General features: G+C 26.1%; 4 protein-coding genes across 4 annotated transcripts in view; 3 read left to right on the forward strand and 1 right to left on the reverse strand.

Moving 5' to 3' along the window:
* LOC114125977 (uncharacterized) lies at positions 1–5972 on the forward strand. The gene is made up of 4 exons (XM_027989824.2): positions 1–158; positions 2646–3583; positions 4102–4586; positions 4660–5972. Exons 2-4 carry the CDS (start codon positions 2671–2673, stop codon positions 5059–5061), a joined length of 1800 nt encoding a protein of 599 aa, XP_027845625.2. The 5' UTR covers positions 1–158; positions 2646–2670; the 3' UTR covers positions 5062–5972.
* A 2391-nt stretch (positions 5973–8363) lies between these two features.
* LOC126548864 (uncharacterized) overlaps positions 8364–26316 on the reverse strand; it is a 28042-nt gene continuing 10089 nt past the window's right edge. Inside the window, exons 2-3 of the mRNA XM_050199095.1 lie at positions 10495–11096; positions 8364–10424 (exon numbers count right to left, since the gene is read on the reverse strand). Of these exons, the coding sequence (XP_050055052.1) occupies positions 9428–10424; positions 10495–11084 (1587 nt within the window). The 5' untranslated portion in view covers positions 11085–11096 and the 3' untranslated portion in view covers positions 8364–9427. The remainder of the gene's footprint in view (positions 10425–10494; positions 11097–26316) is intronic.
* LOC114125983 (uncharacterized) lies at positions 12908–15976 on the forward strand. Its single transcript, XM_027989832.2, has 2 exons — positions 12908–13573; positions 14946–15976. The coding sequence occupies exon 2, from the start codon at positions 14967–14969 to the stop codon at positions 15888–15890; it is 924 nt and encodes a 307-aa protein (XP_027845633.2). The 5' UTR covers positions 12908–13573; positions 14946–14966; the 3' UTR covers positions 15891–15976.
* On the forward strand, positions 18743–25050 carry LOC114125978 (uncharacterized). The gene is made up of 4 exons (XM_027989827.2): positions 18743–18847; positions 20655–21549; positions 22432–22916; positions 24401–25050. The coding sequence occupies exons 2-4, from the start codon at positions 20673–20675 to the stop codon at positions 24800–24802; spliced, it is 1764 nt and encodes a 587-aa protein (XP_027845628.2). The 5' UTR covers positions 18743–18847; positions 20655–20672; the 3' UTR covers positions 24803–25050.

The raw sequence follows: 26316 nt of genomic DNA on the forward strand, positions 1-26316 counted from the left end.
TTTCATACAAACGTTTATCATTGAATGAGTATAATATAATACAAAATAAATTATCATAGTTATTATATTTTTACTAGATTGTTATGTTTTATTATTTAAAATTTCTTTTCCTAATTTTATCACACTGATTAAAAATTTAAAGGTATTTAAAATATAAGGTGAGTACATTTTTAAATTAATAAAACTATAACTAAAACTATATAATAATATATTGTATATTTTTGTATTATTTATCGTTATTGATTATATGTTATTGACATATATTGTATACAATGAAACTATTTTTGTAAATGACTTATTAAAATCACATTTCATGAATAGGTATTTTATTCCATAAAAATAATTAAACTACTAAATTACTATGTTAATGTTATAAAATAAATAAATTAAACTTTTAATTTAGAATTTAAAATTTTTTTATTTAAAAATAGTTGACTCGACAGATGTACAGTCTAAATTTTAATAAATTTATTTGTTATTACTTATTGTTTTGTATAATTTTTAAAAGCTTTTCAAATTTTTTAAACAAAGTAAAAACGTATTTCTGTAAGACTATTATATCTATTAACGATTGTGGTAATTTTATCACAGATATTCAATTTGAAAAGATCTTTTCCCTTTTGCACTTCGAAGTGAATTCAGATTATATACAATTTTATGTGTTGTAGTGTGTGATAAATTCTATCGACAGTATTACGCTAAGATACGTATACACAATTTGTATACGTAATTTACGTACAAAGTTTAAATGTTCACACAATTTTTACATTATCATTTTCATTATTCGATAAAAGTTCCAAAATATTTTGACTATTTTTGAGCTATTAATGAGTATAAGAAACAGAATTTTTTTTATAAATACCGATTAACAGTATTCGCTAGGTAGAAATGTTTGAGCATTTAATAACCAAGCTTATCATAAGTTTTAAATTTCTCAGTTAAAAAGTTTCCAAAGTCTATAGTCACAACATTTATTTAAAAGCATTTAAAATAAGAACTTTGAAAAAATTCCTTAAGAATCGTAAAAACTAGTATTTTATCTTATAGTTAGAAATTCATAAAAAAATTTGTCTTTATACCTTTAGATTTAAAAATGTAATAAGTAAAAGATTTTTTATTAGGTAGTTATTCAACCTATAAGTGGAAAAAAATTCTACCGGAAAGCATAATACATTTTTATGAATTTTGTAAGTTCAAATATTTACGACATTTGATATTCACCTGTAAAATAATTATTTCTCCTCAAACAATGTTTGATATTTTATTGTATTTAAAAAAAAATAATAATGGATACTTAAAATCTTTATCAATTGTTTAGCTATCATTTTTATTTTATAATAACATTTTCGAAATTTTAATTTTAAGTTTTTGGTTCACAAAAAATTACAAACTCTTTTGTATTAAAAATATATAGAAATTTTTTTTTTTGTATCTAATTTTGAAAATTTCATATGAAATTCCTCATAAATTATTCAATTTTATTAAATTTTGAGTTACATAAGTTGATATAATTTGGTATAAATATTAAATATTATTACCTATGATGATTAAATTTAATAATATAGTAAATGAAATATTTTCCGACAAAGTTATATCATCTTACTATATTAGTATAATACTAAAAGTAAAGTAAACAACTTTAATAGCTATATCAAATAAATATATTACTTGGTGATTAGGGTGACCGTTTCTGCTCAGAATAGTTTTGTTGTATACAATGATCTATTATCATCAAATTCAAATTTAATATACTTATTATAATAGTGATCAACTCGGCACCTAATGTATAGGAGAACGATACTTACCATCACCTACCTTTTTTTTTTGCTTTTTGATTAATATAATTTTTTTGATTTTTCGATGTATATTTTACTCGTGTCTCGTGTATTAAGTAAAAGTAAGCAACTTTAAAATAAGGTTAATCACGCTGTGGCTTATTATATTATGTAAAATTGTTCAACATTTTTAAGTATGTTATGAAGTTTGAAGATCAAAATAAAATAAGTAAAATCTTATATAATATATTTAGTGTTGAAAATTCATAAGCTGATGTAAGTTTTTTACTTTAGCTTAACTGATTTTTAAATTTTTAGGATATTAGTCAAGTATTATAAAAGTACTGGTTTGATGTTTTGATTACAACATTTTAAATGTAGATTTATTTTTATTTGGATAAACATATTGTATACAACTTATTTATGTATACTTTTGGTTTATAAGTGCACGTATGAATGTGTACTTATTTTTTAGAGCTATAATTTTATAATGAAAAAACTTAAAAATATTCTTAGTGTCAACATTCAATAAAGCACTAAAATAAAACCTAAATAATTTTGAAAATTATATCAACAGTAAAATGCTAAAATAAATGTTCTTCGTGAATTATAATAGTATTATCACTGTTAAGTTCGCCTATCACACCAGTGAATGATTTAAAAAAGGCTTACAGTTGTAAATTATTAAACAATAAATTCTCCTTTATGATAAATAATTTTGATATTTTAATAAATAACCAAAGAAAAATCAAATTGCTCAAGTAAATTAACCATTTATTAATTACAATATGTTGTTTATATATTAGATTACTGCAGTATACTTTTAGTGTTTTGGAAAAATAATATTAATAGTTGTTTTTATTGTTTCAGTTTTCGACTTCTGTAAAACGTCTAAATGACAACCTACATAGATATCCATTTATTTTATATACTCCCGGTGATTGGTGTACTATCATTAATCACCCGACCATTTCTCAACCGCTCAGAAGTTTTTAAAATTTCATTCATAAGTATCATAGCTTTTGTGTATACAACTCCATGGGACAACTATATCATCTACAATAAAGGCTGGTCATATCCATCCGAAAAAGTCTTAGGTGTTTTTGGATATGTACCTATTGAAGAGTACATGTTTTTTATTACACAAACAGTTCTGACATCGTTGTGGGCTTTGCTCTGTGTCCGATGGTCAACTCCGTGCTTAAATTTTAACTATGACAAACACAGTTACCAATTGATTCGATGGATACCGATAGCGTTTTTGGCCATAGCCACTGTCGTAGGTTATATAATTACCATACCCGGACAACCAACGTTTTACTTGGGCTGTATACTATGGTGGGTATCTCCGGTGGTTATGTTCTTGTGGTACGGAGCAGGCAATTTTTTTGTGAAAAAAATAATTCCGTGTTCTTTTGCGGTCCTGGTTCCTACGTTGTACCTGTGTTGGGTTGATCAATTCGCCCTCAAGGAAAACATTTGGCATATCAATGAAAAGACAATGTTAAATATATTCGTCGCCGAAGACTTGCCATTTGAAGAAGCATTTTTTTTCTTTATATCAAACGTTATCATTGTCTTGGCGGGGACTTGTTATGATAAATCACGCGGTATAATAGAGACGTACACTTTGGAGTTTCCACAACGATTTAGTATTAGTTGGACATATATTCGCCAAATGTTCTGGGCATTCGCAACATCAGAATATAATTTGCCACAAATCGTGACGGGAGATATAAAAGAAAGTATTGAAATTATTAAAGTCGCTTCAAAATCATTCACCACTGCCAGTTTTCTTTTTCAAGCCGGTAAGAATTTGTAGACGTTATATACATGTAAGGATAAAATTCAGTTCTCCAAATAAATTTGTTAATGTAAGGGACCGTCGGTCAATACATCACACTGTTTTATTTAGTGAACCATATGTCCATATAGTTAAAACTGATTCATGGTATAAAATTATTCTTAAATTCAGTGATAGCATTATCTTTATATCTAATATACAGGGTGTTCAATGAGCTTAGAAACAGTCATTATTAAATTATTTTGAAAATTAAATTAATCAGTTAAATAAATAAGTTAAATTTTTATGGAAAAGGCTTATTTCTGCATTACTTTTTATAAAAATTTGACTTTGAATTGAATAATTTATAATCGCATAATTACCTATATTTAAATCACGATTTATAAAATTATACATGAGTTTATTATTTTTTATACTATGAGTTATTTAAATGATATGCAAATTTTCTTAAATATATTAATATGATTGGGTTTTAAATTATATATATAATGTTTTTCTAATAGAAAATATTTTTTAATTTAGGAATTCGATTAGATTTAATCATTTTGTACTCATTTTGCCGTGTAACTGATGATATGATTGATAATGAGTTGGATATCGAAAAGAAAAAACGAAAATTTGAGTTAACCAAAAATTTTATCAACGAATTATTTTATGATAGGAAATCAGATTATGATGTTGGAACAAAACCAAAAAAATTGAATATTGATTGGAAAAAGTATGAATCTGAATTAACTGACGTGGAGATGTCATCTTTTCGCTCATTATCAAGAATCGCATTTTATTTGCCTCGTAAGCCTTTCGAAGAGTTACTTGCAGGTTACGAATGGGATATTGAGGGTAGATTAGTCAGAAATGAAGACGATTTATTATTATATTCCACCTATGTGGCCGGAAGTGTCGGTGCATTATGTGTTTATGTAATGATGTACAGGTGCGATAATAACAATTTTGAACTTGTTGAAAACTATGATTATGTCATAGAAAAAGCATATCAAATGGGACAAGTGAGTATTTAGTTTTTATAATAAGATATTATACATATTAATTTATTGCATAAAACATCAATTATATTTTAAGGCTTTGCAACTTGTGAATATTGCCCGTGATATCGTCACTGACAGCGAAACATTGGGTCGGTGCTATGTACCCACCGAATATATGGACGACGAAGACGAAGAAATAAAAATCTTATGCCAGGAAAAAAAACCAAGGTCTCTTGGTGATAAGAAATTAAAAAAATATTCCACACGTATAATCCACTTGGCCAATAAACAACAATTTGAATCGGTGGACGCTATCAAATGTTTGCCGCGAGAAACAAGAGGTTCGGTTCTAGCAACAACTGATATTTATCGAGGGCTTGTTTCTGCTATCCAGTCTAGTCCAACGTATCCGACTAGAGCTTCATTGTCAAAATGGAATAAAATTGTAATAGGAATTTATTCCTTATATATTAAAAGCATTCAGTACGTTGTATAATATAATTTATATATTGAATGTATAAGCCCTATATAATTATAATTTATAATTCATATTGAATAGTAGTGGGTTGCAACCATTTATGTTGTGAGAGCATACATTTTTAAGTCTACTTTTAAACACCATCATGGCGTTCAATGGTGGACTATGAAAAAATGTGGCTTTTGAAAATTATATTTGACCGATCCTTTGAATTTGTTTTCTTCTAAATATAATAGTGTTGTTTTTTTTTTTTGAGGGAGATAAATTAATATATACATACTTTCAGGACCGGTGCAAGCAAATTTTTATATGTAGGAAAAGATCAAAATTGCCGCCTCTTGTTTTATAATTTTTTTCTTATATGCCGCCTCTATATATAAATATAAACTTTGCCGCCGTAGGCTTGGACCTATGTCGCCTACGCCTATAACCGGCCCTGCATACTTTCTTAAATATTATATTGAACATAATGTTACCCTCAAATTAGTCGATATTAAACAAATTAACTCATGTTTTGCTCTTAATTAAAACAGAATATAATATTGAATTTAAAATAAATGTACACAGTTCTTTTTAATCTTATAAATAACTTATTTTTAACAATGTCAATTTCTTCACCGTCATTATAATTTAAATTTTTATAGTATTTATATAGTATTAGCTATTACTAAGTTTAGTATATTTTATTAGTTATATATTTGTATTACTATTACAGTAGTATATTTTACTATTAGTTATACAGTAAAATAAATTTTTGCCTAAGAAATTGAATTTATTATATTGTAAGTTATTACTTATATCATACCTATATTATTGTTATTAACTTTTCAGTCACTATTGACTTATCGTAGAACAGTGTAAAAATAGGTTCGTATGTATTTTTTTTAAATAGCAGTTATTGGAATATAAGTATAGAGTTCCATACTTTTTATGAGCGTTTTTGTCTCTCTTAATTATTTAGGCCTACTTGCTATATGTGTGTCATGAATTATACTATAGAGAAGTGAGGAACTCTCAACTATAACTATGATAGTGTAGATACTAGATAGTTTCCAACGTAAGTACTCATGCTAGCTCGATTTACAGCTTTCACAGACATGATTGTATACTTGTATTTATCTTTATTTATAATATGGTCGTCAGTTAAGATTTTAACAGTTCAAAATTTAGTAGTTTAGTTAATTTACCAATATCAAAATATCTCATATCTGCATTTCATAAGCTTATCGTTAGACGAACAATTAAATTTAATAAACAATAATATACGAAAAATGTTCAATTCAACTTAAATAATAATTTTCTTTTATAAAAAATTTCCAAAATCATTATTCTTTGTTTAAATAATTTATTTCTTTAAAATTTAAACTTCAAATCTCTATACAAAGAAATGTTGCTAATATATTATATATATTTTTGATTTTTACATTTCAGTAAGAATTACTTATAAGAAACCTTTGAGATATTTGTTACATAATTATATATAAATATTGTACATAATACACATACTATAAAATTGATCACCTGAAAAATATACACTAAAATACTATTTAAAATTGTCAAATAAAAAAGTGACACACAGCAGACAGTTCGACATTCACTATCAATAAGTGCGAACTTAAATAGACATACAGTTATTTTCATCTTCATATAATAAAGCAAAAATTATTCTAGGTATATAACCCAACCCTATCTTTTTTATTGGTGTAAAACTAGTTCTTGCGCTAGCCACGTAAAACTATATCGATAACTATAAAGAATATAAATCTTTGCTTGTGAGATATATAATATCATCATAAGGTTCCTTCAAGCACGTTATATTCTTCTAATCTCGCAACTTTCTCAATTTTTTCTTTTATAAGATCTTTCTCTTGACGATAACAAACACAACAAAAAAAGAATTAGCAAAATCGGTTCTGCCATTCAACGTGATGAGGATATCAGGTAAATAGGGATTCATTTTTATACATATGTATATTGTATATGTTAGGTTGAAAAAATATTATTGAGTTTAATAATTGAAGTAACTGCATAATATTTCAAATTCTTACAATCAATGTTTTTTAAATGTTATTTATTATAACTAAAATAGTTGAGGATAAATCGTGACTATACTCTTATGTTTTAATATTTAATTTTAAAAATGTGCTTCACACTATTTTTTTTTTAATTTTTCCTTAAATGGAGGTATTTAACATACATGTATGTGCACGTTTTAAATTTTCGATAAACAAATTTAAAATTTAATGAATTTTATACTACTAATAATTTGAAAATTTTCGTAATTTTATGAATATCATAAAAATCTGATTTTTAAATATTTTGAAAAAATAAATAAATGAGAATTCCATAATAATTATTAAGCACAAACAAAGTAAAACTATAATCTACTATCTTTAAAAGATGTAATCTAATTAGACAAAGGGTAATTTACCTTTTTAAAACATTAGGTAGTATTATGGCAACAACTTATGCTTACCTTGGATAAAAAAATAGTTTGATTGTCTTCGCTCAGATTCGTTTTTCTTTGTATACAATAATGTATCATCGAATTCAAAAATTCTATCGTTATTGATAATATCCGTAGGTATTTCATAGAGATTTTAGTATACTTAAAACTTGGCAACATTTTGATTTCTGACACATTGGCTTCAATTATTATTGCTATAGCCATATACTAATATAAAATATCATTATTCTGCATTTAATTGCAATAATATTACTACCCTATGATTGAAATGCTGGTTTTTCCAGAATCTGAGTTAATATTTTAACAATGTACAATATTCCGGTGATTGATAATGTTCTATTTCATTTTTTTTTTTAAAAAAAAACCAAATGGTTAAAATAGTTACTGTAATATTGTATCGATGAGAATTAAATTTAGGTGCTATAACTGATTTCGGTTTTTAAAATTACAATTTTTCTGTCGTCCAGTATTTTTCTGATTTTGAAAATAGTATGACAAAATAATATTAATTGACTACTACATTTTGGTGTTTTTAGTAAATTTAGGAGAAACTCTGTAGAATAAATTGTAGCTGTATGGAATAATTTTATGGATTGTGAAAATTGCTTGGAATACTTTTATCTGAAATCAAATTATTGAATTTCATTACCTTTCTGAGAAATGTATGTATCTATAGGTAGTAAAATAGTATGCTGAAAATACTTTTACCTTGTAAATGGTAATTGTAAACAAATTTAAATTTATTTTATTTTCATGATAACGGTATTACTGGATAATATCTGTTATTTTTAATAGCAAACGATTGATTTAATTTTCCATTTCTCGATTGACTATAAATTATAACACTTCATCATTCATAGAGTTAATATTATTTATATAAATTATACAGAATATTTTATCAGAAGTTATACATTATAAAAATATAATATTATGTTTTAATAATACAATTTTATATAATAATAATTGTTGAGTTGCAGAGGGTTTCTTTCGTCATCAGTTCTGAAAATGTTGAGTGTTATTTGTAATCAAAGTAGGAGGTGTTAATATTTTATATTTGTATTGGTAAATAATAATTATACTTAATTAATGGTCATACACGTGATCAATAAAAAATAATATGTAAGATTTGAAATTCATACTAGATTCAAAAAAATGTGTTATAATTAGTGGGTATGATAAAATTATAGGATAAAAATAATCAAATATCTATTACTGTCTTTTTATTTTTGTAAATTACCATTAAGATTATAAAACAATAAATCAATTATTTGGACGTCTGTGAACGTTTTATAAAAAATTGTATGCATATAATTATAAAACAATGTTATCCTAAGTTCATAATCATTATTATTGAAGCCATAATATTAATAAAAAATAATAACAAAAAAACAATTATTAAATATTATAATAACACGATAATTTTGATTAATAATAATTTTTCCATGTAGATGTACATATGTAATATATTAACTTAAGCTAAGATTAAATTGACATAAAAAAATTTACTAAAATATTGAATGATACATAGGTACGTTATAGAAAAGTATAAAAATTAAAATATACTCAAATGAAAAAAAAATCAATTTCAAACTAACCAACACCTTAAAATTTAATGGACGGTGAGTATAATTTGCAATACGTTTATATAATACATAATACATTATTATTTATATAACTGTAATCAAATCATTCTCACTTTAAGACGTTTAATCCCGTAGTATACATAATGTATTTATTATTATATTTAATGTAATTTACATAGTAGTATACTTAAAAAAAACCTATATTATTTATATTGAACTATTAAATAACATATGCTATGAAACTCAAGTTTAAAAAAATATATAATCAAAGTACTACAAAAATAAAATAATAAAAACATAAAATGTATACATACAATAAATTCATAGTTCATTATTAAAATTTAAAAAAAAACCAGAATATCAGAAGTGCTAGAAGACCGATTAAAAATGAAATACACCTTGACCATATGTTTATTTCAGTTTTACCTTCTAAAAATCTATCACATAATTGTTTTTCTAGCATCTTTGCACCACATAAAACTATTGGTACACCAGTACCAGGTTGTGCCGAAGCACCAACAAAGTATAAGTTTTCAAATATTTTGCACTTCAAACTTGGTCTGAACCATAAAACTTGAAACAATGAATGAGATAATCCCAGTATAGATCCTTTCCATAAATTAAATTCGTTTTGCCATGTTCTCGGATCATTCACTATTTCATGGTCGATCATACTTCTGAAGTCGGATATCTTTAATCTTTTCTCTATCGTGTCGATTACTTGTTCCCTTGCTCTTTTCACAAGTTTATCGAAATCAATATTTGGTACATCCGATATATGCCCCACTGGTACTAAAACTACGATCGTGTCTTTTCCTTCTGGTGCAGCTGTAGGATCAATGCGACTGGGTACGTTAACATAAAACGATGGTTCATCGGGCAACGTATGATCCTTGAATATTTGATCAAAACTTTCTTTATATTTTTCGGCCAAAAAAATGTTGTGAACTTTCAATTGAGATACAACAGTTTTCATGGACCAATAAAATGATATCGAAGAAGAAGTAAGTTCTTTTTTGCCAAGTGTTTCAGCGTATGGAGTTTTTGGCAAAAGTTTGTTGTACGCATACACGAGATCTGCATTACAGATTACAATGTCACTATTTATTACATCACCGTTTGTCAATTTGATTCCTTTCGCCACTCCATTGTCATCAACTATTATTTCTTGGACATCGATATTATAATTAAACTTGGCCCCATTTTGTACGGCAATTTTTTCTAGACTTTGTAAGACTTTGTTAAACCCTCCTTTCGGATACCAAATCCCTTCCGCTATTTCAGTGTATTGCAGTAAACTATAGGGTGCTAAACCATCATACGGTGACATTCTAAAACACATCATAAACATTATCTTAGTTTTTTGTTTAAAGTATAATTAATTAATATTTTTATATTTACCCCAGGTACATAGTCTGGAATGAAAACGCCTTTCTCATGTAGTCGCTCTTGAAATACTTACAAACTCTGTTGTAAACAGTGTCCAATAGATGCAGTTTTATTACGTCCGGTATGTGTTTTGGATTAAAAAAATCGTACCAATTTTGGAAATCGGTCTTGAGTGCAACTTTGACGCTCCTCTGATAGTGTACATGAGTTTCCTTTAAATAACTTAAAAAGTTAATTAATGTTGATTCACCATTACCTTCATATTTTTCCAAAGAACGAGAAAATTTCGATATATCAGTGGTGAGTTCAAATGTTTCTCCGTCGTGAAAATGTACGCTGTAATTAGAAGGACACTTCAATAACTCTATGTGATTTTTAATGTCCTCTCCCAAATCTTCAAATGTCTCTTCAAATATTTTAGGCATCAAATACAATGATGGACCTTGATCAAACCGATGTCCATTTTGATGAATGAGTGAACATCTTCCACCATTATATGAATTTTTTTCATAAATTTCTACTTGAAATCCTTTTTTGCTAAGTCTAGCGGCTGCTGCAGTGCCACCAACTCCAGCCCCGATGATGATAACTTTTACCACCATTTTGTCAATTATCTATAACATAATAATCATCAATATTAATATAATGTATATCAATGTAATGCACTTCTAATAAGATTATTTAATCAAATTATAATTATTGTCTGAGGCGTGGGCCCACTTTTTTATTTTCGACGCAGCATTTAGAATTAAGCAGCCAATTTTTATCGACTTGCCAAATTAGTTTCAATTGTCACAATATTATTAATTATATGAATTACTGGTAGACTAGTTACTACCACTACAGTTTTCTACTTCTTTAATAAATATGTGTATCAAATAATGAATGAAAAAGTATTTTTTGTTTGTTTATAGTATTATTTTTTTAGAAAATATACAGCTGTAAAATAATGATTTTTTATAATAACTTGATGCATTACTTTTAAATCATCTGATGAAAACAAAGCAAAGTTGTTACAAAAGTCAATATATACTAGGGAAGTAATCAAATTAATTCGAAAACGACTAACTAGTTAAGTTAGAATAGTTTAAAATAAAATAATTTTCAACATAAGCTTTGACATAAATTTTTTTAACTTGATGTCCATTTTTGGTTATTATTTTTATTGTATTAATTTATGAAAAAAATCTAATACTTTTTACTACGTTATTTTACTTATTAGTATATTTTCTTTACAAATATATTTTTATTAAAGGTAACCGATTAGAAGTAATCCTTAGTGGTGATGAGGTGGGCTCTTAAACTGTATATTAAATTATACGTTTTTTTTTTTTATTTCAATTATATCATTAAACTTTTTCACGAGATTTGAGATGTTTAATTATTGTAACATCTACTTGCATTATGTTTAATTTATATTCCATACAAATAATGAACTATTTTAGAAATAATGTTTGTATTTTTAATTTATTCAACTTAAAATATGAACGAAGGAAAAATGAATAAGAAGTTTGAGACGTGATATAAATAATGTAGCAATTATTAATTTTGCATATTTGTTTGTAATTTCGAAGTATACTGGACGTGTTGTTGGTATTTTTACGGTTAAATCCGAAAGACTACCACCATATGGTACATAGTATTACATTAATACTAATGTACCTGTTTTGCATATACATTACGCCGTACTAAATTTATGATACAGTTAAGAAACAAATTAAAAACAAAAAGTTGGATACTTGAAATATAGAACTTAATAGAGATCATTATTGCGTTGTTGCCACATTAATGGAGAATATTGTCTTACGGATTGAATTGGATTTTTTATTTCTAGAGAAAGTCATGCCGCGCATTTAACGGCTTAAGACTGAGACGACAGTGATATCCCATAAATCGGACGCAAATGGTCGTAAATAATTTTACCATGCAAATCGATATGTACCTCAGTTCTATTGTGAAATTTTTTTCTCATCGATTTGCACCAATAATGTTGTAATTATAAATACTTTTTTAAATGCAACCTGTTTTTTTTCCCCAAAAACATTCATTGCGAGAAAAACTTTAATGTCTTTTAGAGTGATAACATTTCTATTGATTTATTTTGTATAAGAAGGAAGACGATTTTCTTTATGGAGTATTGGACTAAGATACTTTAGACTCCTTAATTTAATATTTTTCTGGTATGATGGGAACCCTTGAAAATATAGAATGAAACTGTGATGAGGATTACATATGTATCTGGCTGTCTAGAATATATAATTATAGGTACAATTATAAAAGTAAAACATAAATACTATAATGATGTTTTATTACTTCGATCATAATACTTTTTTAACAAAATCTAAGGGTATCTTAAAGAATTTTTATTCAAACACGTGACTCGCTCCAACTGCGATTATAATTTACTTAAAGAAAAAAATATTAAAATAAGATATAATAACTAAACAAAAGTCAAAAATTCATTATTTAGACGGGGAATAATAATGTATTGGAACTCGGTTTAGTATAGGATTTATATTTAAATAGTACAATTTTGAATTTGGAAGTATAGGAAACTAAAATAAATAAAAACAATTAATAATCTAAAATAAATAAAATTATGTTTGTAGTGATTAATTAAAGTGTCAAATTATAATCAAAAAACAATTACGGGGACAATCATACTAAAATAGGATAGATGAAAAAAAATCGTCAAATTAAATTTAAAGCGTTTTTTGTACTGTAGACAATAATGCTAACTTAATCATAAAATATTTATGATTTATTTCACCTACGCCCTATATTTTTTGTATTCAAATCGATCTTTTTTTTTATAATAAATCATAAAAGCACAGAACGTGAGCATAAATTTATTACGTTTATATAATTTAATAATAATATAAACTGATAACGGTTTTTCACAATTTCCCCTCCATTCACAAACTTTTAAAATTGTATTTAATTAAGTGTATATTTATAATTATTATTTCCATTTAGTCAATGCAGAAATGGTCTAAAAGTATTCAAGTGTTATTATTTTCATTCAGACTAGTTTTCTAAATTGGTACTAATTTTACATAATTAAAATATAAATTCTCAAAAATATAATCAGGTAAGTAAATGTGTTTTATGAATTATTATTAAATACAAGTTTAATTTAATTATTAAACTAAAAATTATAATGCTATTGAAATTATAATTATAATTAAAATATACAATTAATATTAGTATTCTCGGTCTTGAAAAGTATTTGAGTAAAACTATTAAAATATATTTTATATATATAAATACAATATACTACACACATTTTAAAAACGTTTTTTAGCTGATAATATATTTTATAGTTTATATTTAATCACATAAAATAAAAATATATAATAATATGCATTATAAATTTTATTTATTTTCTATATACCTAATATTATATATCCGACCAAAAGCGCAATTTAACCTTGTTAAAGATGAGTAATTTATAGTGATGCCAAATTATACCAAATGTTCTATAATACGATTAAATTAAAACATAAAAATGTTAAAAAAAACAATTATTTAAGTTGATTTATTAGGAAAAACAATTGTTTTTAAAAATGTTGAAATTATTTTTACTTATAAGCAAATGTGCATTTGAAATTCTTTTCAAAATAAGTATCCGTATACTTTTACTTAATACTACCTATTAAAAAATATTAAATACAAGATTGCTGAAACTTGAACATTGTAAGCACTTGTATTAATATTGTATTTCATTATTATCTTTCCACATATAAGATTACTCATTAGAACATATAACTTTCGATTGTTATATGAATTAAGACATGAGTATATGGTGTATAAATAGGACCTTTCTGTGCATGTAAAGGTCACTCATTCACAAAAGATTTTATTATTGTGCATTCAGCGTTCAACGCCTGACATTTCTCAGTAGTATCTATGTTATATTTATACCATAGTTATATTGTAGTAGGTTTTTATCTTCATTTAAATTATTTAAATATCTTATTTCAAAATTCACTCAAATTTCAATTCCAATTTTCAAAAGTTATTATTACTTATGAGAAATTGTATTCAAATAAAGAAAGACGTAGAATATATAACTTAGATATTTTCCCTGATATAGTATTAAATAGTTGGATTTGTTGTAAACTTAATAATTTTCATTAACAACCATAGTAATGGTATATACGTACATGTGTACACGTGTATGTGTGAAAGAAATCGTTCTTTTTAACTGGCACACATTTGGATGCAACAATCTAATAAAAATATTTTAAGCTATCAATGGAAACACGTGATATTTTGTCAAATGATGTAGGTATATTCCGATTTGGTGATTTTATTAACGATGTATAATTATTACTACTTTACCGCTTCATTATAGTTTAATTTTTTTTTGTTTTAACTTGTTTTTTTAAAATTTTTAAAATATTGAATGTATAAGTTGTAGTTTTGTAAATATTTTACATTATTTTTTTTTTATTTTTCAGTCCTTATAATAGACGCTAAAAATGTTAACCTACACGGACATACATCTAATATATATTCTTCCAGCTGTTGGAGTATTAACACTTATAACACTGCCATTTATCAATCGCTGGGAGACGTCTAAGATCGTAATCATAACCGCTGTAGCACTTATCTACACGACGCCGTGTTACAATTACAGCATCTCTAACAGAGCCAGATCGTATTCACCAGGACGAGTTAAAGCCGTCGTAGGAAACGTACCCGTCGAAGAGTACTTGTCAGTTGTCCTACAGACCGTGTTGACTTCGCTTTGGGCTTTGCTGTGTCTCCGGTGGAGACTGCCGTTTTTGAATTTCAACCACGACAAACGGAGTTATCAATTGATCCGATGGATACCGATTTTGTTACTGAGCGTTGCCGTGGCTGTAGGGTTCAAAATTGCCGTTCCGGGACAAAAAACGTTCTATTTGGGAAGTATTCTGTATTGGGCGTCCCCGGTCATCATGCTCATGTGGTACGGTGCCGGCAACTATTTCGTGAGAAACATTAAGCTGTCGTTCATGGCGATCGTGATTCCGACTTTATACTTGTTATGGGTCAACCGAATAGCCCTGAAGGAGAACATATGGCATCTGAATAAAGCGACCAGCTTAAACGTAATCGCGATGAATGGTTTACCATTAGAAGAAGTATTATTTACGGTTATAACGACCACTATGGTTGTGTTGGCGGGAACTTGTTACGACAAAGCGTACGGGATGATTGTAACCTTCTCGTTGATATTCCCTCATCAGTTTAGTATAAGTTGGAAATTCATCAGTCAGATGTATCGAGCGTTCGAGACTCCAGAATATTCTATGCCGTCTATTGTCACAGAAGATTTAAAAAAATGTATCGAAGTATTAAATTCTTCGAGTACATTTGGTACTTCTAATTATTTATTTCACATCGGTAAGTTATCATGATGATACATTTTTAAATACAAACAACACTTTTTATTATATGAATTATTAATTAAAGTAATATATAATATAAATACTAGTGTCATGGACTGAGTAACGTATTTTTTTTTACTGAGTTCTAATCTAATTTGTTGTGTTAAAAAAATTGATTTGTAGACATACGTTGGTTGTTGATAATAACTTATAATAAAATATTTTAGAATTTGAAAGAAGAAATACAAAGATTTATAATGACTTATGTTATAGAACATACAATATTGTAGACAAAATGCTTTAATCTTAAACTTCAATATCTTTTTTAGTAGGAAAGTAAATCTAGTCGGTACTTTTGGGCGATCAAAATTAAAAAAGTTGCCAAATTGGTGCCGTTCTGTTGTATAATACGTGTCAACTGTTAAGTGAGTAACTGTTATGGATGTGTTAAATTTTAATTCAAGTATTATATTATCGTACTTGGTAAACGATTCTGTATGGAGACGGTTTGTATCAGCTTATATTACTGAGCACATTTCATATTTCATGTTATATTTTTCGACATTGCATTAAAGTAATTTATTTTTACTTTAATGCAGTAGGTTGAATTAATTTTTATAAAATTTTAATTGTGAAATAATCGTTTGTGATTTTATAAAATTTGTTGAAATTCTAAATTTATATCAATCTAATTAAGAAGCTTGTGTTAAATTTTAAAATATTTTTATTAAAATTCCTAAAAATATAAAACTAAAAAAAATGAAAAAACGTATGTTTATAAATAACTCAAGAATATAAATAAAAAAGACGAACAAAGTTGGTACGAAGAAAGGCTTCTTTCTATAAATATTGATAAAAAAATGTTTCGGTAGGTCAAAAAGCTTAAAAGTTTAATGAAAGATTCCTCACAAATTCTTATTTTAACTATTTAAAAATATTAAAAATAAATGAAACTATAATATTAATTCAAAACAAATACTTGAGTTATATATATACGTCGTATTACGGATAACGTAATTGATGACACAATGACACATCGAGACCAAACACTAAAAATACCTAACCTTACCTTTTGAATTTCAATACTATCAAAACTTAACATATTATAGCCGTTTTCCATTCAAAATATGACATAAATATTAGTTTTTATTTAGCGAAAGAACGTTATAAATGGAAATAAGACAGTTTTAAATTTAAATTTTGGTTAATAAATCAAAAATCATATTGAGCTAATTGTTTACCATTCAAAAATAGTCATAACTCAAATTGATAAATTTTGAATTCCAACAAAGTTGTTCTAAAAGTTTTTATGATCAAAAATTATTTTACACATTGAATCCATTACGACAATTTTTTTATGTAAAAGTTTGCCTCGCCTCCTTTATTATAATTACGCTGATGCTACTCATTTGGACTTTCAATGAAGTGCGATTAAAGTGAAGTATGTAGGTTAATCATTTGCTGCCTTATATAGCTATAACCATGTCTAATATATATCTATTAAATATTCATACGAGTTTTTTATCATTAAATTACTAAATTAAGTTTTTTATATTTGTTTTAAATTATTACAACTTATCCTTAAATATCTAGTATATTAATGTTTTTGTTTTTGATTTGTCGATATTTTAATCATCAACATTTTGACCTAACGATATTTCATACCTGTCATGTGTAATTATAAGAAATTACAAGTTAAAAGAAACAATATAGAAAATTAAAATAACGTAACACTCACTTTTTCATATTATATACAATAAAAATTACTTTATAATGTTTAATAATATATTTTATTTCTTTTAAATTAAGATAATATTGTATTTATCTATTTGCTATGTATGTATTTTTATATTAATTACGACTTATATTCAATTATAATGTAAAGTTCTCCGCGTTATACATTATAAAATGAATTTTTTAATAAAATAACGTTGACCTCGAGTTATTTCATTATTAATATTTTAATTGTTTTTATAGGAATACCATTTTTATTGATATTTTATGCATAGAATTAAATAAGTATTTCCTTTGCCTTAATTAAATAATAGTATTACAAATTAATTATTGTATATAACTTATGTTTTAAATTACTTATTAATATTTTGTCAAAAAGTATTTAGTTGATATACTATCCAGTTATTTTTCTTATGAATATAATAGAAACAATTTATATGATTGTTGTCGATATTCAAGAATCGTCAATCGGAATCAAATCAAATAATCAAGAAATATAAAATGTGTGTAGAAATTTAAATAGATAAAATAAATTGTTCTTATTACGTACGTAAAATATACCTAAGTATATGAGACACATACAACGGGACTTGATCCAAAATGAGTGTTGTACGGAATAATTAATTACATTTGAGATTTCAATTTCCTATATAGGTAGTTATTATTTAATAAGTCATGTCTTAAAAAAAATGTTATTTGTTACATTTTTTTAATTTATTAAATAACACAATAAATATTTTTATGAGAACTTTTCAGTGCAGATATCTGATCAATACATAGTGAAATGTATTCAAAAAACGTAGTCTATAATATACTGGTCAGAATAAAACGATCAACGGTTACCGTCAAACGTCAAATGTAAGTGTTAGGGTGGTTCTTAAATTCAACTTTATCTCCAAAATATAATCAACTACTTTAAATCATAAATAGTATTGACTAACAGAACTACAATGTATTAACACGAGTAAATATACAATTATAGAGACACGCGCCAAAGACTCTAATAGCCTATAATGGTTTTAAAAGGCAATAAAAGGTTAATTTAGAAATTAAGTACTTATTATCTTTTATTAACTATTAATACTATTACTACATAACTATTATTGCTATCGAGCTAATGGTTTATTTTTTTTTATATAATTGAATATGTAAGCCAGACAAAGTTTAGTTACTCTTTGCTCTTAGTTAGCTAAATTCATCAAACTCGAGATAGTTTTATTTTTTGTTTAAGTACTTCATAGGATATTCGACACGTAAGTTTTATAATTTTTATAATTTTATATGTCTATGTAATTCTATTATATTATTAAATATTTTTTCAAGTACAGTAATACAGTGTGGGTTAGGTTCAATGACATATCCGAATTATATCCCCAATAATAGTTACATCTTTTATAATATTTTCCTTCCAAGTTTCACAGACTGAAGACTTTCATTTTTACATATAATACATGTTATACGGTATTATAGTTAGGTTTTGAATCCCGCCATCTTTAAATATTATTATTTATAGACTTTTGAAAAATAAAGTTATGTTCATAAATAAAACATTTTTTTCACTTTAAATTATCTCAACTTTCAATATTAATGAATAACTTAAAATTTTAAAATTAAAAAATATAACTTGTTGCAGTGTTGTTAAAAAACGTAAGTAATTGCACAAAATTAATTTCTAGCCATATCGGCCTAACTGTTTCATTTATTTGGTAATAATATAATTTAAAAATCAAAAATATTGTGGAGTACCTATCTTAGTTAAAAATCTAAATAATTCTCTATTAATTATGAAATAAACATTATTACATTCATAATTAAATTGTTGCCACATACAGGGTGATTTTTAAACATGAGCTTATAATAATGAAATTTAATAAAAACATGAGTATTGAAATTTTTTGTACTACTTAATATGAAGTACCTACCTAATATGAATTCAACTTTTTTAAAATAAAAACCAAAATTTTTTACTCTAAATTATTAAGCGGATAGTTGTATTAAAAACGATTATTTGCCTAATTCAAAAATTTATATACAATAGATAATACTCCCTAAAAATAGTTACGCTTCCAAGTAAAGATTAACATTGGCAACTAAAAACTTTCGAGAAGATTAAACATAGGAACAATGCAATACATATCTTAAAATAAATTTAATTATTCTTACTGATTAATTTATTTATTTTATAAAATGTAATGAGTACTAATTGATGGAAATATTAAACTACGATTTGGATAAAAAATATTTTTTTACATAGATATTTATTTATTTTGTTAACTTTCGACAAACTAGAAATCTTTTAATTGGCTACCTGTTCTTAAAACATTATTTTATTTAAATACTAATAATATTTTTATAATCTGTTTATTTCTTAACAACATTCTAATTTATAACTATTATAATATTTACTTTTGTTATATCTTGCACCATTTTCTTTGCATAATGTAGTAATCCGGCATATTACACTATTATTTAATTACATCATTCCTGTTACCCTGAGCTGATATTAGTCGTTTAGATTTAGAATACTGAATATTAATATATTATATTTAATAATAGATAATTAGATAATTAGATTATGAACATGGTTTTAATAATCGTTTAAATAGATTTTTAGGATTAAAATTATGTATTTAAATGATTGGTCATAGTAAACATGAAATAGAAACTTATAGTCGAATTTCCTGTTTACCATGACACGTACGTATATTTTGGGGACTACGCCCAAAATAGTTTAATATAAAAGGGGTTGTGGTAGTAGTTAAGCCTCACTCACGCATAGACCAATATAGACTCCATATAACAAATTTACTACTAAAATTGCAGATTATTCTATGTACAAATTTGGTTAAGTGTTTCACTTGTCTATTTTTGTCGTTCTAAAATAAATTGTACCTAAATTGATATATCAACTATTTTTTTTACATCGATACAGTTATTAAAATATAATTTTAATTGATTGTGTTAAATGTTGACATTATTCGATTCGATTTTTATTCTAAAACCTATGAACGTAATATTAGCTATTAATAATTATTAAATATCTTTATCACGATTTTTCAGTGTTCGTAAACCATCGACATGTTAACCTATCTAGATATCCATTTATCGTACACGCTATCAATCATCGGTATTTTAATATTAATAACTCGTCCGTTTATCAATCGATTGGAAATTTTTAAAATTGGATGTATAAGCGCTATAGCTGTACTATACGCAATACCGTTCTACAACTATTATGTGTACAACGGAGCTAAGACGACGTGTTCGCCGGAGTCGGTTTTAGCCGTCATTGGTAATGTACCCGTCGAAGAGTACATTCTTGTGATTTTGCAAACCGTTCTTACATCATTGTGGGCATCGATATTCGTCCAGTGGTCAACTCCGTGCTTGAACTTCAACTACGACAAACATAGCTACCAGTTGATTCGTTGGTTACCGATATCCCTGTTAAGTGTCGCCACGGCGGCCGGCTACACAATGGCCGTGCCGGAAAGTGAGAAGTTTTACTTGGGATGCATACTGTGTTGGGCGTCTCCGGCAATCATTCTCATGTGGTACGGAGCTGGCAATTTTTTCGTGAAAAAGATCATATCATCGTCGATTGCGATCGCGGGCCCTACGTTGTTCATGTGTTGGATTAATCGGACGACCGTAAAAGACGACTTCGACTTGGGCGAGTCGGCGCTAGAAGAAGTGTTATTTTTCTTCGTCACAAATCTGATGGTCGTCTTGGCCGGATCATCCTACGACAAGGCATACGGTATAATAGTCACGTATTCGTTGGATTTCCCTCATCAGTTCAGTGTTAGCTTGAGATTCATTCGACAAATGATAAGAGCATTCATGACATCGGAATATTCTACTCCTTCTGACGTGACGCAAGATATTAAGACAAGCCTTAAGGTCTTAAGTACTTCGAATGCGTTTGGTACTTCCAATTATTTATTCCATGCTGGTAAAGTTGATCGTTGTTAAAATTATATAATAAATATTTGAGAAGTGTAAAAAGTATAAGATTATAATTTGATTATTTATAAAATAATAATCATTTCAAATTATATAATATAATAATACTATTTACACTCTCAAGTTTTTAAATAAATCGTTTAGATTAAATATAGAATACCTTAGTATGTTGAAATTTTAACAAATAATAATCATGATAGCACCTAAACAGATTTTTTTTTCAAATGAAATTTTAAAAAACTACAAAATTTTTGTACGAATTTGCATAGACGGAGATTTGATTGAATTTTAGAGGGGAGGCTTAAATCGTTCTTTGCAAAATAATCCGTGGGGGCTTTGCCCCCACACCCCCTCACTAATAACAATATTACCTTCACATTTCAATAGATAATATTAACTACTTAATTACCAACTAAAAAAGAAAACTACTAAACACACATTACTAACTACATATACACTTTTAAAAAATAAATTTTTAATAATATTTATATATTCTAATAAAAATTATTATAATGACAAAATTTCGGAAAAACCCAATGTTTAGTGAGGTTCTAAGATTTTGGCAATTATTGTAAAATAAGTCGACGTCCGGCCAGCCACGTGACTTTGAAAAATGTTCAATCATTTGGGAGGGGGTCTTTCGCTCTTTTTGGGGGGAGCTAAGCTCCCGGAGCACCCCCCCCCCCAATTCCACCTATGCGAATTTGTTATAATCATAATTCTAATTTTAAACCTTTATGATTTATTTAGCATCGTATGCATATACTTCCCATTTAGCTATTATCGAAGCATTAGTTACGTGCTTGTACAAACAAAATGTCTTGATAGTATTTTAATTATGTTTTAATCGTAATAAATATTTTTAATTTAGGTATACGACTGGATTTAATAATTTTGTACGCATTTTGTCGTGTAACGGACGAAATGTTTGACAACAGAACGGACGAGAAAAAGAAAAAACTTAAATTAGAGCTATCCAAACAATTCATCAGTGAAGTTTTTGCTGACAGAAAATCAGATTATGACGTTAAAAAAACACCACAAGAAGTAAAAATCGATTGGCGAAAATACGAATCCGAATTCACTGATGTCGAATTATCATCTTATCGTGCAGTATCTAGAATTGCATTTTTTCTGCCCCGTAAGCCTTTCGAAGAGTTATTCGCGGGTTACCAATGGGATCTCGAGTTTACGTTGGTTCGAGACGAAAACGATTTAATGTTATACACCACATACGTAGCCGGAAGTATTGGTGCATTATGCCTATATGTAATCATATACAGATATGGTAATGACATCAATGATCTCGTCGACAAGGCTGATTATCTGACTAAACATGCATACAAAATAGGACAAGTAAGTTGTTCACGAATTATTAATTATTTTATTAGACATTAGTATATACTTGTGTGTACAAATGTTATTTTATGTGAAACGTCGTCCGTCACGAAACTCGTTTAGTCGGTTGCCGTTCGTCATCGATATAAGCAGCGTCATTATTTCCAAATTGCGAGCGAAAATCATTTCGAACTATGTATGATCATGTTTTCTCGTGACATAGCCAAATTTGTGCGTAGTTTTTAGCGATAAAAGTAATGATTTGTGAAAAATACGAGCGAAATATTATATAATAATAATAATAATCAGAAAAAATTATCAGATTTGTAAATATTAAAAAATGTCGAATTAAAAAAAAAATACAAAATAGATAAATAGATACACAAATAATAATGTATTACTCATATAATATATTTGATTAAAATATTGCGTGCAAACTTGCAAAGTTAATAAAAAATAATAAGTTTAAACTAAAATAAAATACATAAGAGGATATGCAAATATTTTTTTATATATTGTTATTTATCATATTATATAATCAATTTGGATACTATCCATCTATTATTATTATTTTACATAGATTTTTATACAAATGTATCAAATTATACAATATTAATAACTAATCACCATAATTCATTGAATGATCTCTATTTCCATTTATAAAACCCATAATTTATTACAATATATAGAATTTACTTATTATATTTACTATAAGAAATATATGCAAAATAACAAATGCAGGTCATTTGTTGAAACTTTTAACCACTTAATTCAAACCTGTAAACCTAAAAAGCGTGTTCGCAATTTAGTTGTCGGCCAACTAAAACATTACTCTTTTTTTAGCACATAATTTGGATGCAACCTGCAGTGGTTTTAAAATATCACTCATCCGGCGGATGCGTATAACCAACCTTAAGAAACTAATACGGTTTAAAATTATTTTAATTATTTTTTTATTAGTTATTATATAACCATCTGTATTTTCTGTATTATTATTATTATTATTCAGGCATTATTTTTTCCTATACTTATTAATGACGCTTCGAGATTTTTCTATAACTATTTGAAGATAAACTTCTAGAAAACTTGTGTTGAATTTTTTAACCTTAGATATAAATACAAACAATTTTATGAATTTTCAATTACAAAATTACTTTCAAATTTTCGTGATTTTGACATATTTCATAAAAATTTAAAGTTTAAACGCTTATAAGAAAAAACATATAAGAAACCTTAAGAAACAAAAAATTTCATGAAAATGGGTCAAGCCGTTTCGGAGAAGTTCAATAACAAACACTGTGACCTATTTGTATGATAGTGTTTTAAAGTGTTCTGTTATCAATACTTATCTAGTTGATATTTGTATTAATCATATAGTAGGTTAATAGTTATTGGATGATTAAAACATAAAATTATTTAATTTAAGTGATAAAATGAAGTAACATCTTAATGATTTTCTACAAGTATTGATTTAGACTTGTTCAATATATATTTTTTTCAAGGGTCTACAACTCGTGAATATTGCTCGGGACCTCGTAACTGACAGCGAATCATTGGGTCGGTGTTACTTTCCAGCTGCATTCATGGACGATGAAAAAGAAGATTTAAGAATGTTATGCCAAGAAAAAAATCCCAGGGCTTTGGGAAACAAGAAGTTGAAGAAATACTCTTCGAAAATGATACAATTGGCTAACAAAAAGCAATTCGATTCAGTGGGTGCTATCAAATGTTTGCCACAAGATTTAATAGGTTCAGTTCTAGCGGCTACTGAACTGTACCGTGGGCTAATTAACCTAATACAGTCGTGTCCAATTTACCCAACCAGAGCATCATTATCAAATTTAAATAAATTATTAATTTTACTTAATACTCTTTACATTAAAAGCATCCAATACATTTTTTAAGTATAATTATAATATACTTGTAGTTCAAACATACGTGTCCTGATCATAATACATAGTTTATAAATTTGCATTAAACAAGAATATTAAGTGAAAATTCATTTTTATTTTAGATTTCAATAAATTTAAACTAGTTAAAAAAAAATGTATTCATTGTTTTAATTATAACTGTTTATAACAATTGCAAAATGTTTATTTATGGTTTTGTAATTTTAAAATGTGTTTCATTGAAAATATAAAAGAATAATATGTTATTATAATGTTGAATTCTCTACAGTTGTAACATACATATGTTTTAAATTCCTTTCGTCAACAAACAATAAGGAAATATACGTTAAGTTGCTTCAGTTGACTTCTTCTATAATACTATTTATTCATAACTCTACGGTAGTCGAGTATAATATAATGGATTTTGCGAAGTACATGCCAATGCATAAATAATATATTGATAGTTGTTCCAATGGTACATTATATAATACATAATATTATTAATGAAACATAAATAATAAATTATAGTTGTGGTTACGCAAAATAATATAGATATGATTAAACGAATGTAATGGATCATTGTATTTGTAGCGTTTTATATATAAGTACTATAGTACTATATATTATTATTATGCTATTTACACGGATAGTTTGAATTACAATGGTATTGATAAAATAACATTATGAAATTGAAACTATTGTCTTCAATTATCACTTATACAGGTTTGACCGAAATGTCCACAAAAAAAAAAACTTTAAAAAAAAAACTAGTAAATTAATAAAACTTGTACGTTAAAGTTATTAAGAATGATTCAATAACATTTTTTAAATTTATTTTTTGCTATCAGCTTCTAATAAAAATAAAACTATAGAAAATAATAATTTAAATTCAAACATAACTTTATGCAATATAATACAATTTATAAGTATGTAATATAATGTAATTAGATCATATTATTCAAAATATTTAAATACGATAAAGCATTATAGCATTTATGACTATTACGTAATATTAGTCACTATCAAAATGTGTTAATAAATTACATTTAACATTAAAAAAATTGTTTTGCATATTAACAAATAAACAATAATTAAGTTTTCAAAATATTTTTAATTAAACAATAATAATCATTAAATAATTGAAAATTATATCTAATAATATGTTTTCAATGAATGTATTATACAATTTTATTTTTATATTATTTTGATAGAGAATATTAGACAACATGTACCAATAATTTATGAAAATATATAAATTGTAAATTGTTTAGAGTATTATTCAATTTGTTACATTTTTAAATAAACGTCAAAATAAATTTATTTTAATGTATAAATGCTAGAGAAACTTTTAAAATTATTCAAATCATTATACAAACATTTACGAAACTAAAAAACTGATAATTTTTTTTATTATTATTTATATTTATGAAGTAGATGAACTTAAATAGTTGTCACCTAAAAAATTATATGACATCATATTATATCACTATTATACAACATATTATTTTCCTTGGACATGTTATTGACAA

This window comes from Aphis gossypii, chromosome 2 (assembly GCF_020184175.1).
Source record: "Aphis gossypii isolate Hap1 chromosome 2, ASM2018417v2, whole genome shotgun sequence".
Lineage (NCBI taxonomy): Eukaryota > Metazoa > Arthropoda > Insecta > Hemiptera > Aphididae > Aphis > Aphis gossypii.

Bases quoted from the DNA above. Each gene is read 5' to 3' on its own strand.
- LOC114125977 (XM_027989824.2), top strand. From the start codon at position 2,671: ATGACAACCTACATAGATATCCATTTATTTTATATACTCCCGGTGATT. The intron at 3,584-4,101 runs GTAAGAATTTGT...TTTTTAATTTAG, and splicing joins CAGTTTTCTTTTTCAAGCCG to GAATTCGATTAGATTTAATC. The intron at 4,587-4,659 runs GTGAGTATTTAG...TTATATTTTAAG, and splicing joins AAGCATATCAAATGGGACAA to GCTTTGCAACTTGTGAATAT.
- LOC114125983 (XM_027989832.2), top strand. From the start codon at position 14,967: ATGTTAACCTACACGGACATACATCTAATATATATTCTTCCAGCTGTT.
- LOC114125978 (XM_027989827.2), top strand. From the start codon at position 20,673: ATGTTAACCTATCTAGATATCCATTTATCGTACACGCTATCAATCATC. The intron at 21,550-22,431 runs GTAAAGTTGATC...TTTTTAATTTAG, and splicing joins CAATTATTTATTCCATGCTG to GTATACGACTGGATTTAATA. The intron at 22,917-24,400 runs GTAAGTTGTTCA...ATTTTTTTCAAG, and splicing joins ATGCATACAAAATAGGACAA to GGTCTACAACTCGTGAATAT.